General features: G+C 45.0%; 1 protein-coding gene across 3 annotated transcripts in view; it reads left to right on the forward strand.

Annotated features, from left to right (window-relative positions):
* The window catches only part of CREB5 (cAMP responsive element binding protein 5), a 1,617,326-nt gene that overhangs the window by 1,217,560 nt on the left and 376,759 nt on the right, over positions 1 to 23,007 (forward strand). The window contains exon 2 of one of the 3 annotated variants that reach the window (XM_069648242.1): positions 7,371 to 7,448. The exons of the other annotated variants lie outside the window; for them this stretch is intronic. Coding sequence (XP_069504343.1) covers positions 7,371 to 7,448 — 78 coding nt within the window. The remainder of the gene's footprint in view (positions 1 to 7,370; positions 7,449 to 23,007) is intronic. 3 annotated transcript variants of the gene reach the window in all.

Genomic DNA, 23,007 nt, shown 5'->3' on the forward strand with positions numbered 1-23,007 from the left:
ATTCTCAGCCCAGGCCTCATCGAAAGCCTGCCCATTCATTCAAAATGAGCTCAATTTCCCACCACCTGTTGTTGGGGAGGGGACTCAAGCTGCTGTTTGAATCTGATACAAAGAGAAATGATCTGGGAACTCTATTAATTGTAACTTTTGTCACATGGTGCATTCTCCATGGGATTCAATGTACAGTAACCAACCACCTGGGCCACCCACTCTGGTAGTCTCTAATGTCCATGCCTTTGCCATTAAAATCCACTACACACAGATGATCTCCCCTTCAACTAAGTGTCTTGTGCACCCTCAAACGTACTTCAGCCCATGCTTTTGAAAAGTGGTAGCCTCTTACTTTGCAGGAATTCTGTTTTATAACCACCCTGCGCCCTAACAATCCATCCTCCAACGTCCCAGGGGGGTAGGTCTGTGGTAAACTGACTTGGCACATCCGTGAGTCCCAGGAATACTCAGTGACCATCTTGATTGGAGAAGGGGGGAACTGGAGGTGAAGGATAGATGCATGGAAGGGGGTGAGAGCTCCAGAAGAGCCCAGCTTCTGCCCAATAGGACTTGAGTCACCCAAAAACTGGGTGGGTCATCCATAAGTCTCCCAGAAGATCTCCCAGGTCCAGGTATTTCTCCCATAGAAGCCAGAGACCAAACCCCACCTTCACTTTAAAGGGCCCTGAGCTACATGTATCTTGCCTGCCCATGGAATCTGCATGTATCTTGCCTGCCCATGGAATCTACATATATCTTACCTGCCCATGGAATCTACATATATCTTACCTGCCCATGGAATCTGCATGTATCTTGCCTGCCCATGGAATCTACATATATCTTACCTCCCCATGGAATCTACATATATCTTACCTGCCCATGGAATCTACATATATCTTACCTGCCCATGGAATCTGCATGTATCTTGCCTGCCCATGGAATCTACATGTATCTTACCTGCCCATGGAATCTGCATGTATCTTGCCTGCCCATGGAATCTACATGTATCTTACCTGCCCATGGAATCTGCATGTATCTTGCCTGCCCATGGAATCTACATGTATCTTACCTGCCCATGGAATCTGGCTGCTGCGCGCCGGAGAGTGAGTCAGGCTTTTGGAACTACTCGCTTTGATGTTAGCTTTAAACATTATGGCAGTGACTTCCTGGTTATAAAACAGTAAAAATGTTACCATAATATATTTTAATTCTAAGAAAAATAGGGTAAAATGTGACCTGATATCCACAGCATTCTCTAGATGTAGGCTGGCCATGTTTGCCTGTTCACAACTAATATCTCGATAATATCTCGATACATCTATCCGGCCTTTAGGATGGTCTCCTGTGGTTTTAATGAAATCAGTTACTTCCTGCTAATTTACTTTGTTGCAAACACTTTGATTTAATTCGAATTTGGGCCATGTATTTAAGGGGGAAAGGGTAACACGGGGAGGGGGGGCTTGGAGTAGGAGTGGTAGGGAAGGGGGTTTGCCCCCACAAGCAAATAAAATAATTTAAAAAAAAATCGAAGTGATTGCAACAAAGTAAATTATCACGAATTAATTGACTTGGTTGTAATACCGTAGACCCCTTCAGGATATGGGGGCATTGATTTCAAACGTTTGCAGAAAGATGAAGCAAATGTTGCTTCGAAATTCATTTTTGCTGCCTTTCTGCTTAATTATAAGAGTCATAGTTTGCTGTTGAAGTCGCAAAAGAACTTCAGCGCTGGTGTCCTTATTGTGCCTGATTGTGGGAGCTCTATCATTTAACGGATGTGAGGGGTTTACAAATCAAATGAGTGACTGGCACGTAAAACATTAAATTGTGCACGTTTTTGATGGCATGTCAGACTTCAAACGTATACATGTTTTACTTTTTTTTGTTGCAAGCGCACAATCCCTGTGCGCTGAGTGGTCTGGTTTACATGCATATAGCACAGGATGTGTCATGCTTTGCCATTGGTTGGACTATGTGTAGTGAACAGGGCTCACTTTGCTTACATCACCGGGACAGGACCTATGCTGAGTGAGTTATGATTTCGATTCTGTGTTCGTGGTTGGTATTAAGGTTGTAGGTGAAGAGAAAAAAAGATGCATTGTTTCACACTGTGCACTTGATAGGATTATGTTCTGTTGCAATACAGCCCTTACGGTGGGGCTGCGCCAGGCGTTATTTGTCCACATCAGAATTATCGGCCTGAGGAGAATATGAGGGTGAATAACAAGAGTAAGGGGTCATAATATTCATTAAGGCCTTCTGCGGTCCCGTTGTTTACAATAGGCCGCCAATATTATAATGATGCATTAATGACCACTGCCAGAGCTTGATCTGGCTGATAATGGCCTGCTACCTAAGTGGGCTAGACCAAGCGAAGATGAGGCCTGTCACGTGATAGGTCAGCCTGCTACAGCGGCCATTAATGCCATAGGTACCTGGCAGAGCTGGGCGCTTGGCGATGGTTGCAGGTTTTTAAAACAGCTCTAGAAAGTGAGAAGTGCACTGTCAGGGAGCGCATGGCTCACTTAGTGTAGAGCAACCGGGCGGGAGAGGGCTGGCATTCCACTTCCCCTTATACAGCATCAAAGGGTTGCAAGGACAATGTGTTTACTGCCCCACCGCACAACCCCAATCTGCCTCCTCCTCTCAAGATAGGCTAGCATTGGGAATGCCAACTCTCTGGGCTTTGTGTAGGCATGGGAAAGGCAGTTGCCAGGCGCTGCCCTAGTGCTTGTAACTGGCTATTGATGGTAGCAGGTGCAAAATGGTGCAAGTACCTAATAGCAGTATCTGGCAAATGCCTAATACTTTTATATAAGCCAAAACTATTGCCTTTGCCAGTGATTGTGTTTAACAGGACTTCAGTGAAGGACACACATAGTGCTTATAAATCGAGTGGCTGAAGGTAGACCTGGTTAAGAGATTTTTATGACGGCCGCAGCAGGTTTACAGCTTCAATTAATTCATTAACTGTCAGAAGACTGCTTTGAAAAAACACTGGCAGGCACTTGTGCAAAGTTTGATGGTAAGGCTTGAACAAATCGCGCTGAAGAGTTCCCATAAGGAGGTGTTTTGGGCAGGAACTGGGGGATTTGCATGGTTATTGGCAGTCAAACGGTGGGCACATACCCAAACAACACCGACAGGCTGTGTGCCACTCCTCATATGCCATTTCTCCCGATCTGTGCTCTGATGCAATAATTTCGGGTTACAGGTGGCGCAAGCGACACCTAATAGCCCAAACTAAAAAAAAGGGGCAAGTTGCTGGGTGCAGAGAGAAAGTGGTGGGTGCCTGCGAAATGAGCCGATGAAATAACAAGTTTACTGTGGCAGAAAGGAGGATGCAGAGAGGGCAACAAGAGGGCAGACGCCAGAGGGGGAGCGCAGATACAATGGCTGGGCTGGAGGCACAGGAGAGGTTGTGGGAATACATGGCAGGTAATGGGACACGGGCAGTATAAAGCCAACACAGATGAATGCAGCAGAGCTGCATCCTGATTGGTCATCACACAATGGAGAGTGCTAATGATTGTTGCATTATAACTGATGAAGCTATTTGTTAAACATTGGAATCTGCTGAACTGCACATTAAAAAAATATCAGCACTCCCTTTGGGAATTTACTGTTTATAAAACATCACCCAGAAGGTTGCCAAGCGCTTTGAAGTGGCCACAAGGCAACATGTTTTAATTAGTATGTATTCAGCTACCTAGTACAGTGCTGGTAATCATTCAGGCATTCCCAACATTCCTAAGCCTCGGGGTAAGCTCTCGCCTCCAATAGAGAGGAACCCTAGAGTTTTCAAGTTCGAATCCTGACCGCTCCGCCTCAGTCCTTTATCCTTCCTAGGCCGAGTAATCGGTATACAGGGAGTATAACACAATGTAAAAAACGAACAACTTTAATAACGGGGAAAAAACGAAATAATTTCGAATTTTGGGTTAAAAGTATATATGGAGGGTGGGGCAAGGGATCAAAAAGGACGGGGGAGGGTTGGAGAGGAATAATAAAGCTAAGGAAACAGCTGGTTTGGTGGTGGATACCCCAAATTAAAAAAGAGAAAATAATGGGTCACTTTTTCGTTCTTTTTAATTCTTTAAAAATGTGTTCGTTATTAATGCATTCGTTATAAACACATGGATACATTGAGGACCATTGGACTGGATGATAACGACAGAGTCCAGCATGAAGTGCTGTATACAACCAGACCACAACACTCACAATAGTGTGTACTCCCTGATGAGAGTGTTCTTTCAGCGTTCTCGCACCACTTGTCTTACAGTATTCCACTCATGTCGTTTCTAAAGGGCCGGGCAGGTACCGCCTTTCTTTTAAGGTTGTGTGATGCTTGTCTATACACATGGCCCGGGGATCGGATTTCAAAGAGATTTCAGGCAGTGTTTGTATTCCCCTCTGCAGCTGACCCTGAACAGGAATGGGTGCCCCTCCTCAGTCCACAGCACTTAAATGGGCCGTTCCCTCTCTGGAAAGGTTTCCCTGTACAGTTTAGACGAAGATCACAGAACTGCATAACACTTAAGTCTCGCGCTGTTCAACTAAAATATTAGACAACTGCGCTGATGTGTTTTGATCCCGCCCAGAGACTGCGGCCAGAGGGAAGCATTCTCCTGCGTCAGACGCGGTCAGGCTCGGACTAGACTATACGGGAAAGCTCAACCAAAAACTCAAACTGCTAGTGAGGGCCCGTTTTATTTGATCAAAGTGGGCCCCGGTATGGCCAATGTGATGAGTGTCTTCACTATGCGGCTAATAGTTTTGTCCAGTGATGCTGAATACATATTCTTTAAATTGCACATTTTGCATTACATTTGATCAAAAACCGTCCCCTTGGGTACCATTCAGCCAGTCACAAAAAAAGGAATTGCTACTAGCCACTGTGGGCCACTTTTTCATTGGGGGCCAAGATAATTTTATTCCCAGTCCGACCCTGCCTTTGGTCAGCGTCGGTCTTGCTCCTGTGCATCAACACAAGAGTGGGGGGTTCGGGTAGTTATGGGTGGAAGCATGGGGGCTCCCTTGCAATCATTAGCCATGAGTGGGGTCTCCCTTTAAAGCGTGTTGGTATCCAGTCTCTAGCCAGACAACCATTAGTCTGTTCAGAGCCAGCTTTAGGGCCGAGCAGGCCGGGCGGCCACCTGGGGCACCCTATCATTAGACCCCTCGAGCTTGGGGGAGTCTTGCAAGGTCTCCCCTAAGCTGGCGTGGTGGAAGAAGACGCGGCATGCGCCCAATTGAAATTAAAAGCATATTTAATAACAATAGGGCGCCTGCCGTCCCTATTGAAAAATGTGGTGCTCCCCCCACACACCTGCCACACGACTAAGGGCGCACGGGGGGTGTGGCATGTTTTTGATTTGCTGCCCGGGGTGCTGCGGCTTCTAAGGCAGGCCCTGAGTCCGTTAGTAGGACAAGTTATCAGAGCACAACACTGTTGCCTTTTGCCCGCCTGCCATTCGGCTGGCACTAGTCCCTGAATAGCTGGAAAGGGAAGGGCCCCTGTTTCAAACAAATATAATGGCCCGAGGGGAAAAGGGTGACCAGGCGTCCATTTATTTTGCCGGGACTGTCCCACTATGCTGCCCTCTCTCCACTTGTCAAGTGTTATTGTAATTTTAAAACCCTGCCCTGGTTCATCACACCTGCTAGTGGCAGCCTTCTGTGAATGAGCCGGTTCTCCAAGCAGAGATTTGGTGGGAGATCCTTACCCTCAGCAGGTGTCTCCCTCTGAAGTAGCCTCCCAGCCACCCTACATCTTGAGCCAGATCTCTTGAAATTCCAGGAACTCCTCAAGACCTTCCTCTTCTCCTCTTCCTCCTCTCGCCCTCTACCCTGCTATCCTAGTTCTCTGTCCTTTCCCTCTCTCCCTCCCATTCCTTACAGCATGCTGACTGGCCGCCGGGTGTAGCTCAGAGTCTACACCCCCGCCAGGCCTCTCTCGCACTTGCCTCAGGGCCCTACACCCCACTCACACTCAACGCTCTGAGAAATTAACACAAGAGAGTGGCTCTCTCTGCACTTACCCCAGTCTCAACCGACCGGGGGCACTTGACCCTCCACTCCCTGTGACCCCCGGTGCACTTGCTCGATCCGTACGCGCCACGCCTGAAGATCGTTTGTCTGTTTCTTCCCTGTATTCACTCCTAATTGTACTGTTCAAATTGCAGAATCGCTGTCAGGCCTATTTTCTATATCCCATACTGTTAAATGTATTTTATGCACTTACTCTGCATGTGCAGACTATTATCGTTTCAGATTTTCAAGGGCTCTGAATGACAGTTGTATTTTCCCTGTGTTCCAGCCCTCCTTGAGCGCTTTGAAACACTTGCCTGTGTATAGGCGCTATATAAATAAACAATACCATACCATACACCTGGCATCACTCATACACCTCGCACCCATTCTGTCATCTCTCAGAATTGTGTGCATATGTGCTTTATTTAACATTCTCTCTTTCCTATGCAAGCCTACACTATCGTGCCTTCCTTCAGACAGAAACAGGCAGCATCCCCATAGCCTCAACACAGTGTTTCACACATTCTCCTAGAAGCACGTGCACAACAGTAGAATACAGAGTACAGAGGAGCTCACCATGACTGAGAGACATGGCAATAAGGTGCATGATGATAGGTCAATGAGCAAGATGCCAAGCTTGGCCATTCTAGATCTTGATTCAGATGTCTAGGCGCTTGCTGATCACATCTGTTGGTGCTGAGAAGGCATCGAAGAGTCTGTGCAGGGTGGAAGGGGCACTCGTGGCGGGGGGAGTGGGGAAGGGTGGCGGGCGAAGCAGTACTGGCTCTGAGGTGTGCAACTGCATTATGATGTCTGCGACGTGTAGTGGAGGGGGTCAATTTTCGAAATGATCAAAGAATGCTGCCCATTTTAGCTTTGTGTGCTATCTATGCTCATAGCTGTACCCTTTAAAGTGTGCTTTTGAATAAGTGAAGAAGATGTCGTCGTTTCTATCCTTCTTCAAATTGACTTTCATTGTGATCAGAATAATGGCTGCTCGTCTGGCGTGAAATCTACTAACCCTGCAGGTTTCTCTGACAGTCACCAAAGCCTATGCAATCAAAGGGCATTCTCCCTGTGTCGATTGGCAGGCTGCCCTCTAAGTGCACTGTAGAGCATTCGTTCATGGAAAACCGAGACTCGGAGAGGAGAGTGCACTGGGGACAGCGTTAGACAGCTCGGAATGCTCCGACATGCCGCGATGACCTGGCCATGGCCTGGAAAGACTGTGATTTATCATGCAGACATGTCATTATGTATGATCCGCGCTCTTTCAGCAAATGCTAAATGCATGCTTTCTGAAGCATTACTTAAAGTGCTCTTGTTTTGGCACTCTTTGTTTTCAGCGCTGTTTCTCTCGGCATGGAGGACTGGACGTTAGGCACTGCCAGAGCCAGGACAGCAGGCAGCAGTAGTGGAGAAAGGTTGGCTTGCATATCTATACATTGCTTGTCTACGTTTGCTTTTCCAGTATGTTTATGTAAGGTACAGTAAGAAAACCAGGGCTACAACTGCAGGCCTACTATGTTGTTGGTCTAAGACTAAAGTTAGTGCTATTCCTAGGCCTCAGTGCCTTACTGCATCAGCAACAGCCACTCATTGCTGAATTGAATACATATTTGTAACCATTGAACTGCAATATTTGAAAACGAAAGATGATATTCCCTTGCATGTCTGTTGTAAGAGGTATCTGCTGTAAATTGCCCAAAGGGGATGTTCGCTGGCTTGCATTCTGTTAGAGCTATCTACTGTAAATTTCCAAAAAGCAATGCTCCCTGGCTTGCATTCTGTTAGAGCTATCTGCTATAAATAGCCAAAAAGCAATGCTCCCTGGCTTGCATTCTGTTACATGTATCTGCTGTAATCTGCCTAATAGCAATGTTGTCTGGCTTGTTTTCTGCTAGATGTGCCTACTGTAACTTGGCCAACACCATACTCCCTGCCTTGCATTCTGGTAGATATGTCTGCTGTAACATGCCTAAAAGCAATGCGCCCTGCCTTGCATTCCGTTAGATATGTCTGCTGTAATCGGCCTAAAATCAATGTTCTCTGGCTTGTATTTTGCTAGAGGTGCCTGCTGTAACTTGCTCAAAGTGATCCTCCGTGGCTTGTATTCTGCTAGAGGTGTCTTCTGCAATGTGTATTTTTAATGGAACTGGCGGCATTCAGTGAGGCCGTTGACAGAACCCCATAAACCACCAGATAGCAAATTAGCACATATGAAGGGCATGATGCCAGAAATAAGTTACACTGAAGAGTGAGTGCCAAAATACATGTAAAATATGGCATGGAAGGAACCAGCTTAGGAAGTGATGGTCTAAATTATTACAGTGTTATAGTGTTGAAAAGTTAGAGATCAAAGGTAACTTAAATTTAGACCAAAACATAAGACATCTTGAGTTCTTATTAGAATATTGGATCATTGGCATCTTAATTCTAGACAGCCGAGTGGCAGAGAGTTTATAATGGCTTGTATAAGACATCTCTCCCCCACTGCTGTTACATCTCCTTTGTTTCTCTTTTTGCTAGAGTTAAAGCATGTTCCTTCAGTAGATGGAATGTTACTATGGGGTTATCGGTCTTCCGCCTGTTGGTATATACCCTCTATCTCATTATAGGCGTCTGCCAATGGCTCTTGTTAATCACGTATTGTGCAATCATAGATCTGCCAGTACAGCCCTCAGTGGTTGGTTATAATGCTACAGTGCATCGTTTTTGTGACACATAAATGTTGCCAGTGTCTTTAGCCATCCTTCCAGTTACAAGATGTGCTGTTTGTCCAGGTATGAGAGGCTCTCTATCGCTCTCCCTGTTCTCCTTTTCTCCCTGGTCTAAGTAATGCCTTTGTTGAATAACCAAGCTCCTCATGCCTGATGAGTGACTTTATTTGGAAAATATTGGGGTCACCTTGAGCTATTTTATATGCCTTTGGCTATTGCCATTGCACTGGCTACTTTTGTATGCAAATAGCACCAGTAAACTACTTCATTCGTCTTCTACTTCCAATGTACTAATTAATTTAATCCAAATCTCACTGATTCGTTTAAGACCTATAAGACCCTCTGGTGTATTTGCAAAACATGTCTGCAGCGCATATCAGAGAAGCATCCCTGCCCTGCATTCACACATTTAATATTGATTAGAATGATCTAGTTTACCACAGTGAATCATGTATTCCTCTTTTTTAAATGGTGTCTGCCCATTGTTCCTTTCCCCTTTGCTCAAGACTTGGCATTTTGCTTAGGTCATCGTTTGAGGGTCAGAGGCCTGTGGTGTGTTCCATGCTGACCCTGAGTGCCATTTTTGCCAAGGTGGGCAAGTGCTTTTCAGGCCCACGCCCATGGGCAAAACTGCTCAGAGAGCAGATCATTTGGAGAAGAAAAAATGAGATATGTTCTCGTGATGGTGACAAAAAGTGTAGCCCCGTGACTCCTCTCACAGTTGCCTACAGAGCCGAAGTGAGAGTGCTCATGGGTAATATTCATGAATGTCTGTAAAATAGTAAGTAACTGAGTGATCACTGCTATAGCCCTATGCAGTGTACGCCAACATTTGGACAAGAATGCTCTCTTTCAAGCCATGAACCCAAACCCTAATCTCTGCTCTGAATAGCCATGGTTTGAATTGGGTTCTCGTCCCCCTCCCGCTGCACTTCCAGAGACCACTTGCCCATCATTTCCATGCCAATCCCACCCCCATTGTGAGAAGTGGGCAGAGGCTTCAGGACACGGCGCAGAGATTTTAAAGCATTCAAGAGCAGTCCTCCTTTCATGGCTTTTGCTAAATAGCAGAGGTTTTGTCTTCAACGGGAGGGAAACCAGGGGGTTGGGGGGGCTTCCAAACCCAGCTGCATCACGTGCATGACAATCCCTGTGGGTTCATTTAGGGATTTCTCCAGCAGATCAAGCATTTTCCAATGGGATTGCGCCATTATAAAACGCTTCTGTGAATCAGGCCCCAAGTGTTATGTTGTTTGGATTTGCGGGTGTGTTGTGTATCCAAATACATATTTGTATTACGTGATACGATTTATCCGGCAGTTATTGCACTCTCATACTTAAGTTATTAGAATGTACACATTCATATTCACCTACACAAGACAACGCATAGCACCGAGGACAATACCATGAGGCTGACACAGATGATGCATTCGGAATAGGAAAACACTTCATTTGTATACGAATTACTAAACAAGAGACTACTAATAATATTATTAATAATCACATGGTCCTCACTCACCCTCGTATTATTGTAATTATTATTATTATTCCAAATAATAATAATAATTTCTTCTTTGCACTATAGTTCTTTATGCAAAAATATTATGGCTGCGAATAGCCGGCCTTTATTAAATATATTATCTGTGGCAGTTGGTTTACCAAGCTAGCCCTGGGTGAAAGGCCTATCAAAGTGAGGCCACAAACCAGGTGCTTAGAGCCATTACAGGCTGCGTAAGGCCACCCCCGCGGCCATTGATGCTACTAGCAAACTGGCTGAAAATCGAAGGTATAGGGAAAAACTCTACACGCATTTGGCGCATTCAAAATTCCCTTAGGAAAACAACAGATGAGGATGGCCGCCCAGGAAATAGAAAAGGGAGCTTAAGATTGAGTCCCTTTTCTATTCTTCTAATGGTGAGCAACACAAGGGTGTTTCTACGTCTGGAAAAGATCCAGGGCTACACTAATGTTGGGACTGTCATGACTCAGAGCTAGCTGGCCTTTTAGTTGTACTCTCTGAACTTTTATCTGGGGTTACAACCAAGAGACCCGGGGCTATAGCCCCCTTAGCTCCCCCCACCCCCCGAGCAACGCAACTGGTGAGCAGCAGCATGCCTTGGAGAATGATGGTATGGAGGCAGATGGTCAGTGTAGGTTACAGGTGGTGTATGGAGGGTGCAGAGGGGTGCGAGATTTCGCGGGGAGAAGCTGACCTGCTGGGACCCTTGGCTAGAAAACAAGATGGTGCCTAAGGGAAGTGACCCTGATGTCTGATGTAGAACAGTCTTTCATTGTCTAATAAAACCTACATTCCAGATTGGCCGGCACCACTTCCGTGGGTTCTAATAATGCATCTCAGTGGTACTCAGGTTATCCATTTGGGATTGGTAGAAGTGTGAGAAGGCCTGGCGGGATCAGAATGAAGACTTCATTCAGATTCCTAGATTTAAGCATTGATTGCGTACAGTATTCTATTACTAGTATTAATTCTGACACGTCTTGTGTGCCACATACAAGAGCAGAAGTTGCACATGCGCGGACACACCTAGACCCCTCACCCTCTCTCTCTCCTTTAGACACCAAGTGGAAATGCCTATTGAAAACCGCCCCAATGTCACAGTTGTTTGCAATGAAATTAATCCAATCGATTCAGGCACTCTGCACGACGCTCTTCCGAGACAGATTTTCCAGGATGTAAAATACGATATGGGCAGGGGAGTAGCCAGCATTCGAGAGTGGTGGAAAGCCACGAAAAAAAGTCCTACTACTTTCCCCCCAAAAGCAGTGCGCACAATTCCATACGGTCTCACTCGTGCCCACAAACCGCCCACCCATGTCCCAATCTACTTTTTTGGTAACATTAGTGGAAGATGGCATTTTAACACATAACAAAAAAAGATAAAACTGCAGAATCATTACAGATGCAGGAAACTCCTCTATTGGAGCTCTGTCCAGGCGCTCTGGTGCAAAATGCATACAAACTTCCTAATTTGCATATGGATTGCACCAACGTAAATGACTTCACAGAAAAGGAAATCGCAAGGAGCATCATCCGTCTTTGATAGGTGGAGGCACCATGAGCGTGACTTTAGAATAAGTTGCCAAACATTAGTCAAGTGGCAAATAACTTTGTGGTGCAAAATACATAAATTGCACTATTATTATATATGGAGCAACTCTTTAGTCATTAGGCTTTTTTTAAATAACAGCATGACATATTAACATAAGCTATGACGTGAATCACTTACAAAGCTGCAAAGAAGACACAGTGCGATTAAATGATTTGCCCAGGTTCACACACTTTGGTTAAATGGTGAAACGGGGATGTCGACAATATAAAAAACTGAGCACATCTTCCCAGGTTTAGCTGATATAGATATTTATTAAGTTTTTTTTTGGTTTGCATTTCATATGCTTAATAATACTTTATTTATAGCAATGCCTTGGAAGCAAACCACATTACATAATAAACTAGCCTTTCATAGTTAACTAACTATACACTATTTACATCATCCTAGAAATATGTTGAGCAATAAGAGTATGGCTTTTGTTTTATTCTCCCCATCCTGCATGCAAAGTCCCAGTAGCATCATGCAGATTAATGTGCGCCTAACAAACCATCATTATTTCATAAAGCTTGCAACATTATGCACCCTTCTCACTTCTGATCTCTCCCTCCCAGTCACATTCCTAAAGAGACAAAAAGTCCCTGCTTATAATCCACCCTCCCTCCCATCAGTGCCTAAGGGCTCACATTGAACTGCTCTGAGACAAAGCAACGTGAAAGCCCCTGTGCTGCCAGTAGCTCCATGGGACATCGTCCTGCCAGCGGGACACCTTTCCCGTTGGGCACCTACATTGAGGTGCCGGACGGGAGAGGTGTCCCACTGAGAAATGTCCCGGCCTGGCTCTCAGAAGAGCCACTGGGGTGGCAGCTCCCCCCAGAAGCCCCCACCTCACCTCCCTTAAGCCACTGGCTAAGGGTAACATTTTAGGTATTGTTTTAATATCAATGATTAGCGAAATGCAATTCAGTATTTCCGTAACAATGTTCAATGAAATCAAGACGTCGTTCTTGTGCAATGAATGGGTGACGGGTGTCCTTTCATCGGCAGTGTTAATCTGCAGAGCCGTGACGAGATGAGTCTGTGTTTCCAGGCGCAGTTTTCTACTTTCTATTTCAGTTTGTGCGATTTGATTTCTTCTGGGAAGGCGCCCTCTCGCCCAGTGCGAGACATCCGGGAAGTTTCTATCTCCGCGGGTCTCTATACGTGAGCACTTGAACCTGCCCGGGGGATCGCGAGAGCCGCCGGGAGATAAGGCGGAAGAAAGACACGCTTGTCTGCCCAATAGCCAGACGCGAGCCCACGGAGCGGAAGGGGCTGTACAGCGTTCTATTGTTTGAAGCACGTTTCCTCTTTGGTGCCATCAAGTGGTGGCAAGAATTAAGAACGAGTCATCAAAAAGTTTCACATTAGGTCCTTTGTACTAGAGAATGTCTCCTTTGCATGTACGTGTTTATGATGCATTTGTTTATAGGCGCATCAGAGCGACGCACGACCCTTGTATTGCAAAATCCTAGGTAGCTCGTTGTCTGTAAATCGATGCAAATCTAAGGCTAAAAGCAAATTAATTTCGGTATAAACGCCCATTTTTAGGCGGCGGAAGAATTCAGAAGAATGTGCTTTTCCTTAAGGCTTATGCCAGGGGAGGGTTGGTGCCACGTGGCTGCAGGCTAAACAAATGAACCTTTTTTATGTGTGAAAAAAAGTGTTCTTCCGTTTAGATGCTCTTAATATACTTAGTTTATTTCTGTTTATAAACGCCTTTGTTGTCCTAAGAACGTTTTGTGACGTGTAAAGCATGTACGCATCAGAGCGACATGTAAAGCATGTACTTTACGCGCTCGGTCCATGCTTTTGGTGAGTACAAGGTATGATATGATAGGTTATTTATAACGCGCTTAATACCCAAAGGTTTCGAAGCGCAGACCCAGGGATCGAACCTATGTTGCTCCATGTCGTCTTGCTTCCAAGGCACCACGTTGCCCCTGAGCTATCCTCCCGAGACAATAGCATTTATCAAGAGCTGTTGTTGTTGGACTTTTATTTTCTGCCGTGCTGTAATGTTGAAGGCAGCGTGCAACGCTTTATACTGTGGTCGAAACGGCGCAAAATGTCAATAGAATACGATATATTGCCACAGTTGAGATGCAGCAAATTTGTTTCCGTATAAAAATAGGTCTGTTCCTTGCAAATGAGGCACCTTAATTAATGAGACCTAAAATGAGACCCAAAGGCAACCTATGCGTGTTCAGTTACAGTCCTTTTAGCCGCACAACTTTAGCCTCCATCTATTCTCAGCAATTCTATTGTAGTACCAGGTGCTTGATGAATCAAGCATTGACAAAGCCAGCCATTTTGGCTTTTGAGTTGGCATGGGATAGGCAATTGCCAGACACTATCAAAATGGTACTACCTGACCATCTGATTTCAACAGCTGTACAATGGTGTGGTTGTCTAGGCATATGATAGCGCTGCATGGAAAATGCCTCTAATATCAAAACACAAATCAAAACTGTTGGCTTTTTTAATGCTTGTTTTTAAAAGAACATAATTGCAAGCAACATATGTAAATCAAGCTGCTGAAGGCGAACTTGGTTAAGACAATGTTATTACACCAGGAGCGTATAGACAAAAGAGACCCCAGGAGGAGGGTGTTTTGGGCGGGGAGGGGTAGGTAGTGGGTGGGAATGGCCATAGTGAGGAGCATGGTCATGGGCAGTTAATGGGTGGGTAAATAACCAAACGGGACAACATAGATAAGGTGCTTCCTTTATAGTTTTGCCTCATAGAAGCAGGGCTCAAGTCGAGGGTACACGTGGGAAGGTGCCATCCCCCCACAAGAAACCCCAGACATGTTTTAGCATCCTTCGGAGTAATAAAATGGGTGTAGTTTGGTTCTCTAGACACAGCAAGTGCAGGAACCATGTCTGGGCATGCACTCTTCAGTTGGGGCAACTAAAGAAACACTGAAAAAAGATGGAAGGAAGGTTTGAATGAATCATAACCACTTGCATTTCTCTAGGCAACCCTCTAAACCACAAGTCTTCAACACCTGGATGCCACTGCAGAAAGGGAACCTTCTGAGAATATCTTTTGTGTACACAATGTGCGAAAGGGTGTGGTGCTCTCCGGACACGTGGCTTATGTAAACCGTCTCCTTACAGTAGCATATATCACAGCCATCACAAAGGGAGGATGCAAGCTCCAAATCTCTAGGGGAATGAAGTTATGGAAGATTGCCAAATGTGGTTGGGGCATCGGCAGTCATGCCAACGTGCTTCTGGTGGATTCCTTGCCGGAGCACGAGCTTCTAGAACCTGAGGATGTTAGGTGAAGAAGGAACGGAGATGGTTGAGAGGAGCAGCATTGGACGGAACCCTCTTTTAGGTAGCATACATTGTACCTCTGGACTGTAATGAAGAACTCTGCCCCGTCATTGAATCTGTCGCACCGCCATTTCAACTAGAAATGAGGAAGGCATTCGAACCCACGCATGCAAAGCACAATGGCCAAAATCTATTCCAGATATGTGCCCAACTTTGCAAGTATTGCCGCCAACATGGTGTCGTCTTTTATTGGCATAAGGCTTGTGAAGAGGAATAAATGCGGAGGCACAAGCTCTCTGGCTAAAGAATTATAAAGCATGGACAACAATTGTTTTGACCACAGACGCCAGCAGTAAGGGCCTGGGAGCTGTGTGTCTGCAACTAGAAGAAGGAAAGGGACTGATCTTTGCATTTGATTCAAGGGTTTTCAGGGGATCCAAGACAAATGACTCCACTATTGAAAGGGAGTTTTTAGCCATCAAATGGGCAGTTGGGAAACGTTCTTCGTTCCTATGGGGCAATGAGTTGCACCTATGAACAGATCCCACACCTTTAAGGGACATCCTGCCTGTCAAGGGCCTGGACAAAGTATCCTCCATGTTGACCAAGGTCCATCAAGGTTACTATGGGTTTAAAAAAAGTGTGTCTGTGCTATCAATAATTGTTTATCTGATAGGCACTGAATAGATTTGCTCAGCAAAAATGTGTTTTGCAGTTTGCTTCTCTCCTTTGAAGAATTATTAACTCGTTCCCCTCTTTTATTCTCGGATCACCCACTGACAGTATGTTTTACTGTGCATACATTGTTTATAACCTTACTTTAGCCAGTTGTATTCCATTTCATGGTATACATGTTTTACTTATGGGTTCTTCATTGGCTACTGCTTTTTTGATAACTATAATAGATTCAAGTAGTTTACAGTAGTACACATTGACCAAGGGGGGGCCCCACACCCCCTCAGCTATATATATTGGATGTATGTGCTCATGCTATTTATGGAATGGCTGTCCTAAACACCTTAGAATTCCAGTGAGAACATTTATTTAAAAGAATATTGTTGCAATTCAAAACCTAAAAAACACTGAAATTCACAACTTCTGGTGTGCAACACAACCATAAATCCCTCTCAACAGTGTACTGCTGAGACATGAAAAGCCCAGGTGCTCTGACACTACTAGCGCAGTGGTCTGGCGCCGTATAAATGCATATTAACATGATATAACATGGCATCACAGATAACATACACACACCCACAGAGAACCAGGAAAAATGAGCGAAGACAATACGACATGGCCAGAGAATGCTTATAAGTTTTTGTTTTGATGACCAACTCAAATTAAAGCCAACACAGGCCCTTAACATTTTTTGGGGAGCCTCCGAAATTGACTTACTTGTGATTCAGTACCCTTCTTACGCTTTGTCAGGGGTTGCAAAAAATGTGTATAGCTCCACCCCCTGATTCTGTATACCCACCCAATGGTCCACTAATACTGTCGCCTAATATCAACATTTCCTTATTGAAAAGGGCATATTCCAATCCCCTGTGGTAAACCATTACCCTCCCCAAGATCAAGACATGCACCAGGAGGATGCTATGTGACCATTCCGCTTGTTTTTTTCAGTGCAGGGTCTGATACCAAGATGGCAACCATAAACAGCTAGTTCAGCCTGGCTTCAGTCAATTTCACGCCTAGAATTAGATTTCAATGTCTGCAGAAATATCACTAACTATGGTTGCCCCATTTTCTTCTTGTTTTAACAAAAACTGCTGGATAGATTCTCAGCAAACCAAACAAAGCAAACTGTCCAGGCTCCAGTGTAAATCCATTCAGCATTTCAGATCCAGGTGAGAACAAAAATGCCATTTGTGCATTTGAATGGAAATCACAATTTGTGAGCACACATATATTCCATGTGAAAACGCTTTGTGAATGGGGCCTATCATGTGAACAAGCAACGGGAACGCTGAGAAACACGCCATGCTGCCACATTCTTTGGTTACATTTTGGGAATGCAAACGTGATGCTTTAAACTTATTTAACTAATAAAAAGAACATGCTTTAATTGATGGACTCTGGCAGCCTTTAATGGGATGCAGTGTTCTAGGAGTACAACTCAGAGTCTGGTGTTTTTCACTGGAAAGAAGGAAATATGTATATTGGTCGTTTTTCTGCCTTTTCCTTGTTATGTGACAAACTACAAATAAAGGAATTTGTTTGTCTGGAAGACCTTTGCCGTCCCTGCCTCTTTGCTGGAAGCCTTCACAGCGTTTCTGTGCTGTTTTTGGGAGTGCATCCCGGTTTTTTCTTTCTGTATGTGTACAAAAGAATCCTCTTTTTCAAATATATATATATATTATATATATATCAATGAACACCAAGAAAGTTATGGTGGGTTTAAAAAGGTTTGAAAAAACCCTTTCACCTGAAATGTGAAAGTAGGAAAGTCCATTTGAGCCAAGTCACACATGGTGGTGTGGAATGTGGGAATGCACCGTGGTAAGCTGGTCTTGACTTCTCACATCTTCTGAATTGTAAGCATTTTTGTTGCATTAAATCTGCACAACTTAACTGCACCTTAACTAAGGTTTTGTCAGTACATTTTAAGGGTTTTGTTATACCATAGTTTTTTACAAGCCACTAGCCATAGCAATGAATGAATGGGGACTACGTCAAAACGGCGTTTTTTTACTCTCGTAATAACTCGAGTCTGGTGGGGCCCGTGACAAACATTTTGTTCGCAACATTTCTGTCAAATCCATCCTGTGAGTCAAAAGTTATTAGCAATTCATTTTTTGGGTTTCCTATGTAATTCGATACTCAACCTAACTATAGTGTGGTAACCGCCAGACTATGATACATATAATTATTAGCATTTTCTTAATAAGGAAGGGGTCTATAATTTTCTTGCAGATTACCAAAAGCAAATATGTAAAGTATGCTTTCAATCAGAAGAATTAATATGCTTAACTCAACAAAGATGTTTGGTTTTAAATTACCAATGAAAACACTGGCTGAGCACCAAACGTATTAGCATCCCAAAAAGTGTTATTCCAATCGCCGACACTGTAATATATATATATATATATATGTGTACATATTATATGCAGTTGTTTTGGACATTTGGCAATGACTATATAAATAGTGGCAAACGCATCAGTTCGCCTGCACTCTGCTGGCACATACTATGTTGGCAGCATGAAAGATTTCTTTGAAAACAAAGTATTTTTTCTAATAAATTTTAAAATATTTTAATGAACTTTTGGACTCTTGGCCTTTGTACTCTAAAGATCCTTCACGGGAGTGCTGGGCGTCACGGCAGCGTTTCCACGCCGCCAATTCTTGGAGATATATATTGGATGGCCAAAACGACTTCATTACTAGAGCATGTAATAATGTAATAACCACTAATGTCCGGGGTTTAGACAGAATTTAGCATTTTCTTAATAACGAAGCAGGCTATCATTTTCTTGCAGATTACCCAACTAAATATGTAAAGTATGTTTTGAATCAGAAGAATCAATATGCCCAACTTAATAGAGATGCCTGGAATTAAATTACAAATGAAAACACTGGCTAAGCACCAAGAGAAAGGCAAATATTGTGTCAGCGGCTTGGAGTTTTCAGTAATCTCTCCCTGCAGCAATCCCACCAAAGATGCTCGTGCCAGGAATCCTCACCCAATCCGCAGCTGTTTTTAGAAGTTAGAGATTTGCTGCTTGCTTCCTGAAGCAAAGGGAGTGATGGGGTGTGCTAGGAAGACCACTTGGAAGGAGGTTCATTTTCTGAAGGCACTCCAGTGCTGTGTGCACCTGGTGTACGAAAAGGAAGAGTTATGTTTGTGATCATCTGAAAGCGTAGTGTGTTACACAATGCTCAGAAATCTGTGTAATATAAAAAGTGCGCAGAGCAATCTTTCAAATATTCCCTGTCCTGTTTAGAAACAGATGTGAACAAAGAACACCTGCCTTGACTGTGCACACTTTAGTTTTTCTTAAGAATTAATCTTCATGTGTACATTTCATTTTGGACTGTGTAAGAAGAGTTTGGGACCTCTGGGAGAAATGAGCAGGCGCTGTAGCCGCTGCCCGACGAACGCCTGACAAATACCTTGCCCACCTTGACGGGCAAAAGTCCCAGAGGGCCACTGAGTTTAGCACCTGAGAATGTGAGAGTGGGGTTTGCACCATCTCTCAGCCTAGTAACCAACATCCCAAAGAAGGTGAATTGGGGGACTAGAATCCTCAAATTTCAAGTGCCCCTCCGCTGAACCTATACCTCTTCCCTCCCATAGCCCTTAGCAGGTTATGGTGAAGTCTGCGTTTGCACACCACTGCTTTCTCAATTCTGCCAACGTGCAACTTGCAGATGCGTGCCTCGTTCCTCAAGGGTTACAATGCATCTTTTTAACAGGGAAATAGAGAGAGAAGAGGGAGAGGTGGCATTGTGAGCTAGAAAAACAGGACCTGTGTGCAAATGCCATGGGGTAGGAATGTAGGGTTGTGGGTTATTTTGCCTTCTAAGGCCTATTCCTGCCTTCTTCTAACTAGCTGACTCCCTTACTAGCTTCCTCTAAACACATAAACCCCCAGAGAGGGCCCCCACATGCCAAGCCATTAGCACATCACCACTAATGGAACCACAGCTAAACTCTCCTCTTTAGACATGTCACACTCAACCACATCAGACCCAAAGTACTGTAGAGTATCAGATCCTATGGATAACATACTCCCAAGTTTCTCTGCCAAACCCATATAAAGCAGATTGTCACTTAGAAACCAGATACTTCTGACCTCCACCTATCAACACCACAGGTTTTGCTTCTGCCTTTCCCACCGTCCAATAATGACCCTCTGCCCCCTTTTTCTGTTCAGGGCCAACAGTAGCAGAAGTTCACTATGCAAAACCATTTCATTATATTAAATTAGATTTATATCTGTGAAAGTAGATGTTTTGTCTTTGTGTTTACTTGTACTACAATATTTCCCTCCTTTTTTGGTAGCAATCTTTGTATTGACCAGTCCAGTTTGTGCACTGTGGGTGTCCTGAAACCTCTTAAATAAATACACATTAAAGGCATTGACATTCTAATTGGAGAAAAGCATGTAACCTGTGCGCAAGAGCGCAGCGTGTAGGCGTGGCAGCGCCCTAGGGTCATCGTGGGAATGGTGCCGCCAAAGGTGGTAATACCCAAACAGACATCATTAAAGAGAGACTTCCGGAGTCCTTCTTGGTGCTTGTTGGGGAAAGAGCGCTGACCCAGTACTATTCTCTGATCCTGTCTTTTGGTCTGTTTGCATCTGTGATGTCATAGACAGCACGTTGTGCAGTTGCACTTTAATCTTACCCAGCAAGGACATAAGTTTTGACCAGAATGTGAACAAAGCAATTTGTTATGTTGTCTTGTTATATTAGGTGGCGTTTGTGAAGCGCAAGGTCTGCACATGTCATGGCCATCCACAACGGCGGTCTCAGTGGGAGAGAATATTCTGCAAGGGGTGGGCTGCTGCCCTGAAGTTCCCAGGTGATAGTGTATATGGTTTACAGACGCTAACTAGGGCGCCTTCTATGGCGCCAGGGTAGTGTGGTATCGTGCGTCAGTGTGGCATTCCTGGGTGTCCGCGTTAGAGACCAGTGTTTAACAGCCGATACGTAACGTGCCCCAGTTGGGGCAATTCTGGATGCATAACTGGCCTTCTGATGGGGCATAGATGTGACTGCAACACAAAGAATAGAGACATGAACATCACATAGAAAGCATTTAAAACGTTTTTAGACATGCACTGTGTAATAAGGGGGCTGGGTTCCCTGGGTCGTCACTCTGCTTTTGAAACATCTCAACCCCACCCCATTTCACCCTCTCCTATGATCCCCCTTTCAATTGGGCGTCTTCAGACATCACCCTTTTATTTCCGTTCTGAAAATCTGCCACGCTCCTTCCCAAGGCACTGCTCTTTCTCCATCCCCCTTCAACTAGATACATTGTGCACAGTGCACAAGTGTCAGGGAATGGCAGTGGCGGGATGGCATGGCAACACCTGCAATTTCTCCAAGTGCCAGGGGTTCTGAGAGGCTTGAGCTATTGGGTTGAGGGATAGAATATGAAAACATATGCACCCATTTTTCCTTTATTTTATTTACTTATTTATAGATAAGGCGCTTATACAACAAGCCATTGTTTCAAAACGCCACTAGGCATAAGGGAAGGGAACAAGGGATGAAATGAACAGTGAGACTGAAAAAGAATAAATAGAAATGGAAAGCAGTCCTATTAGGCCTTGTGACATTTGGGGTGTGCAAGTGCAGTGAGAGAAAAGGAAAAAAGGGGGTTGTGGGGTGTGTGCTATCAGGTCCCCTAGGGGAGAAAGTGCCATAGGTGCTCATTGGGGAGGCAACAGGTAACTACATGGGCAGAGACATCCCAGGCAAAGAGGGTGGTCTACCGCCCAACAGGTAAGTGCAGGGCAGAGGCAAACCACCCGACAGGCAGGTGTGGGCCCAGAGGGCAGTGTATAGGGGAGTGCTGGGGCGATTGGGCAGAAGGTTAGGACCCTATTGGAGTGCTCAGGAACCAGGCTTCCAATCTCAGCGACAGAGGGGATGGTTAGCACGGGAGGGGGTGAGGGAAGGAGGAGGAGAAGACAAAGGTCTTGAGTTGTTTGCGGAACTTGGGGTGGTCTGGTTCAAGACGGAGAGAGAGGGAGACTGTTCCATAGTAGGGAGCAAGCTGCCCCCTGCTCTCTGCTTGGAGAAGCGCTTGATCAGCAGAGAGTTGGAGCCAGAAGATCTAAGGGGTCTGGAAGGAGAGTATTTAGTAAGAGAGAGTTACATGTAGTGTGGTCCCAGGCCCCAGACAGTCTTGTGGATGATGTAAAGGGTTTTGAATTTGATCCTTGCAGCAACCATGAGCCAGTGGAGAGATTTTAGAGCTGGAGCGAACAGTCCCAAGGCTTGAGACCAAGGATAAGTCTTGCAGCCCTATTCTGGATTAGTTGAAGAGGACAGAGCTAATAAAGAGGCAGGTTGAGGAAGAGGCTGTTACAGTAGTCTAGCCTGGGGAGGACCATTGAGCTTCCGGGGGAAAGTGAGGAAAGGGAGAATGCCTCAAAGGATGTGAAGTTGAAAGTGGGCCTTCTTGGCAAGCTCCAAGATGTGAGGAGTAAAGGATAGAGAGGAGTCAAAGATGACCCCAAGGTTTCAAGCCTCAGTGGAAGGAGAGGGAGGTGAGCCCATAGGGGACGGCCAGAGTGCAAGAGGGAAACTGGGAGCAGGTGCCCCAATAGGAAGGATCTCAGTCTTACTGGCATTGAGACAGATCTTTGGAGGTGCACCAAGACTGAATAGCAGACACACAGTCAGGGGTGATAGAGGAGGAAGAGTAGGAGGAGGAGGAAGAGGGGAGCTTGAAGAAGAGTTAAGTGTAATCTGCATAACACTAGAAATGAGGAGGGAACAAAGAGATCAGGTGAGCAAGAGGTGCATGGTAGATGTTAAAATGCCAAGGCGAGAGGATAGAGCCCCGGGGAACACCACATGTAGAGAGAGAAGCATCCCTGAGCATCTGGGAAGGGCTGTTAGTGAGGAAGGAGGTCAACCAATCCAGTGGCCAGTCTGAAATATCAAGAGTATTATGGAGCCACTTTATGAGGATAGAATGGTTGACCATGTCAAAGGCAGAAGAGAGGTCAAGCAGAATGAGAACAGCAGGAGAATTAGAGTCAAGATTTGCAAGTAGTTCTTCACGGGTGTTCAGGAGAGCGGTTTCCATGCCTCTGGATGCTCGGAATACAGATTGATGGTCATGTAAACAACCAGTAAACTCAGTGTGTTGGGTCAGTTGGGGGGTGACCAACTTCTCCAGAGGTTTCCAGT

This window comes from Ambystoma mexicanum, chromosome 2q, assembly GCF_040938575.1.
Source record: "Ambystoma mexicanum isolate Mex_15411 chromosome 2q, UKY_AmexF1_1, whole genome shotgun sequence".
Taxonomy (NCBI): domain Eukaryota; kingdom Metazoa; phylum Chordata; class Amphibia; order Caudata; family Ambystomatidae; genus Ambystoma; species Ambystoma mexicanum.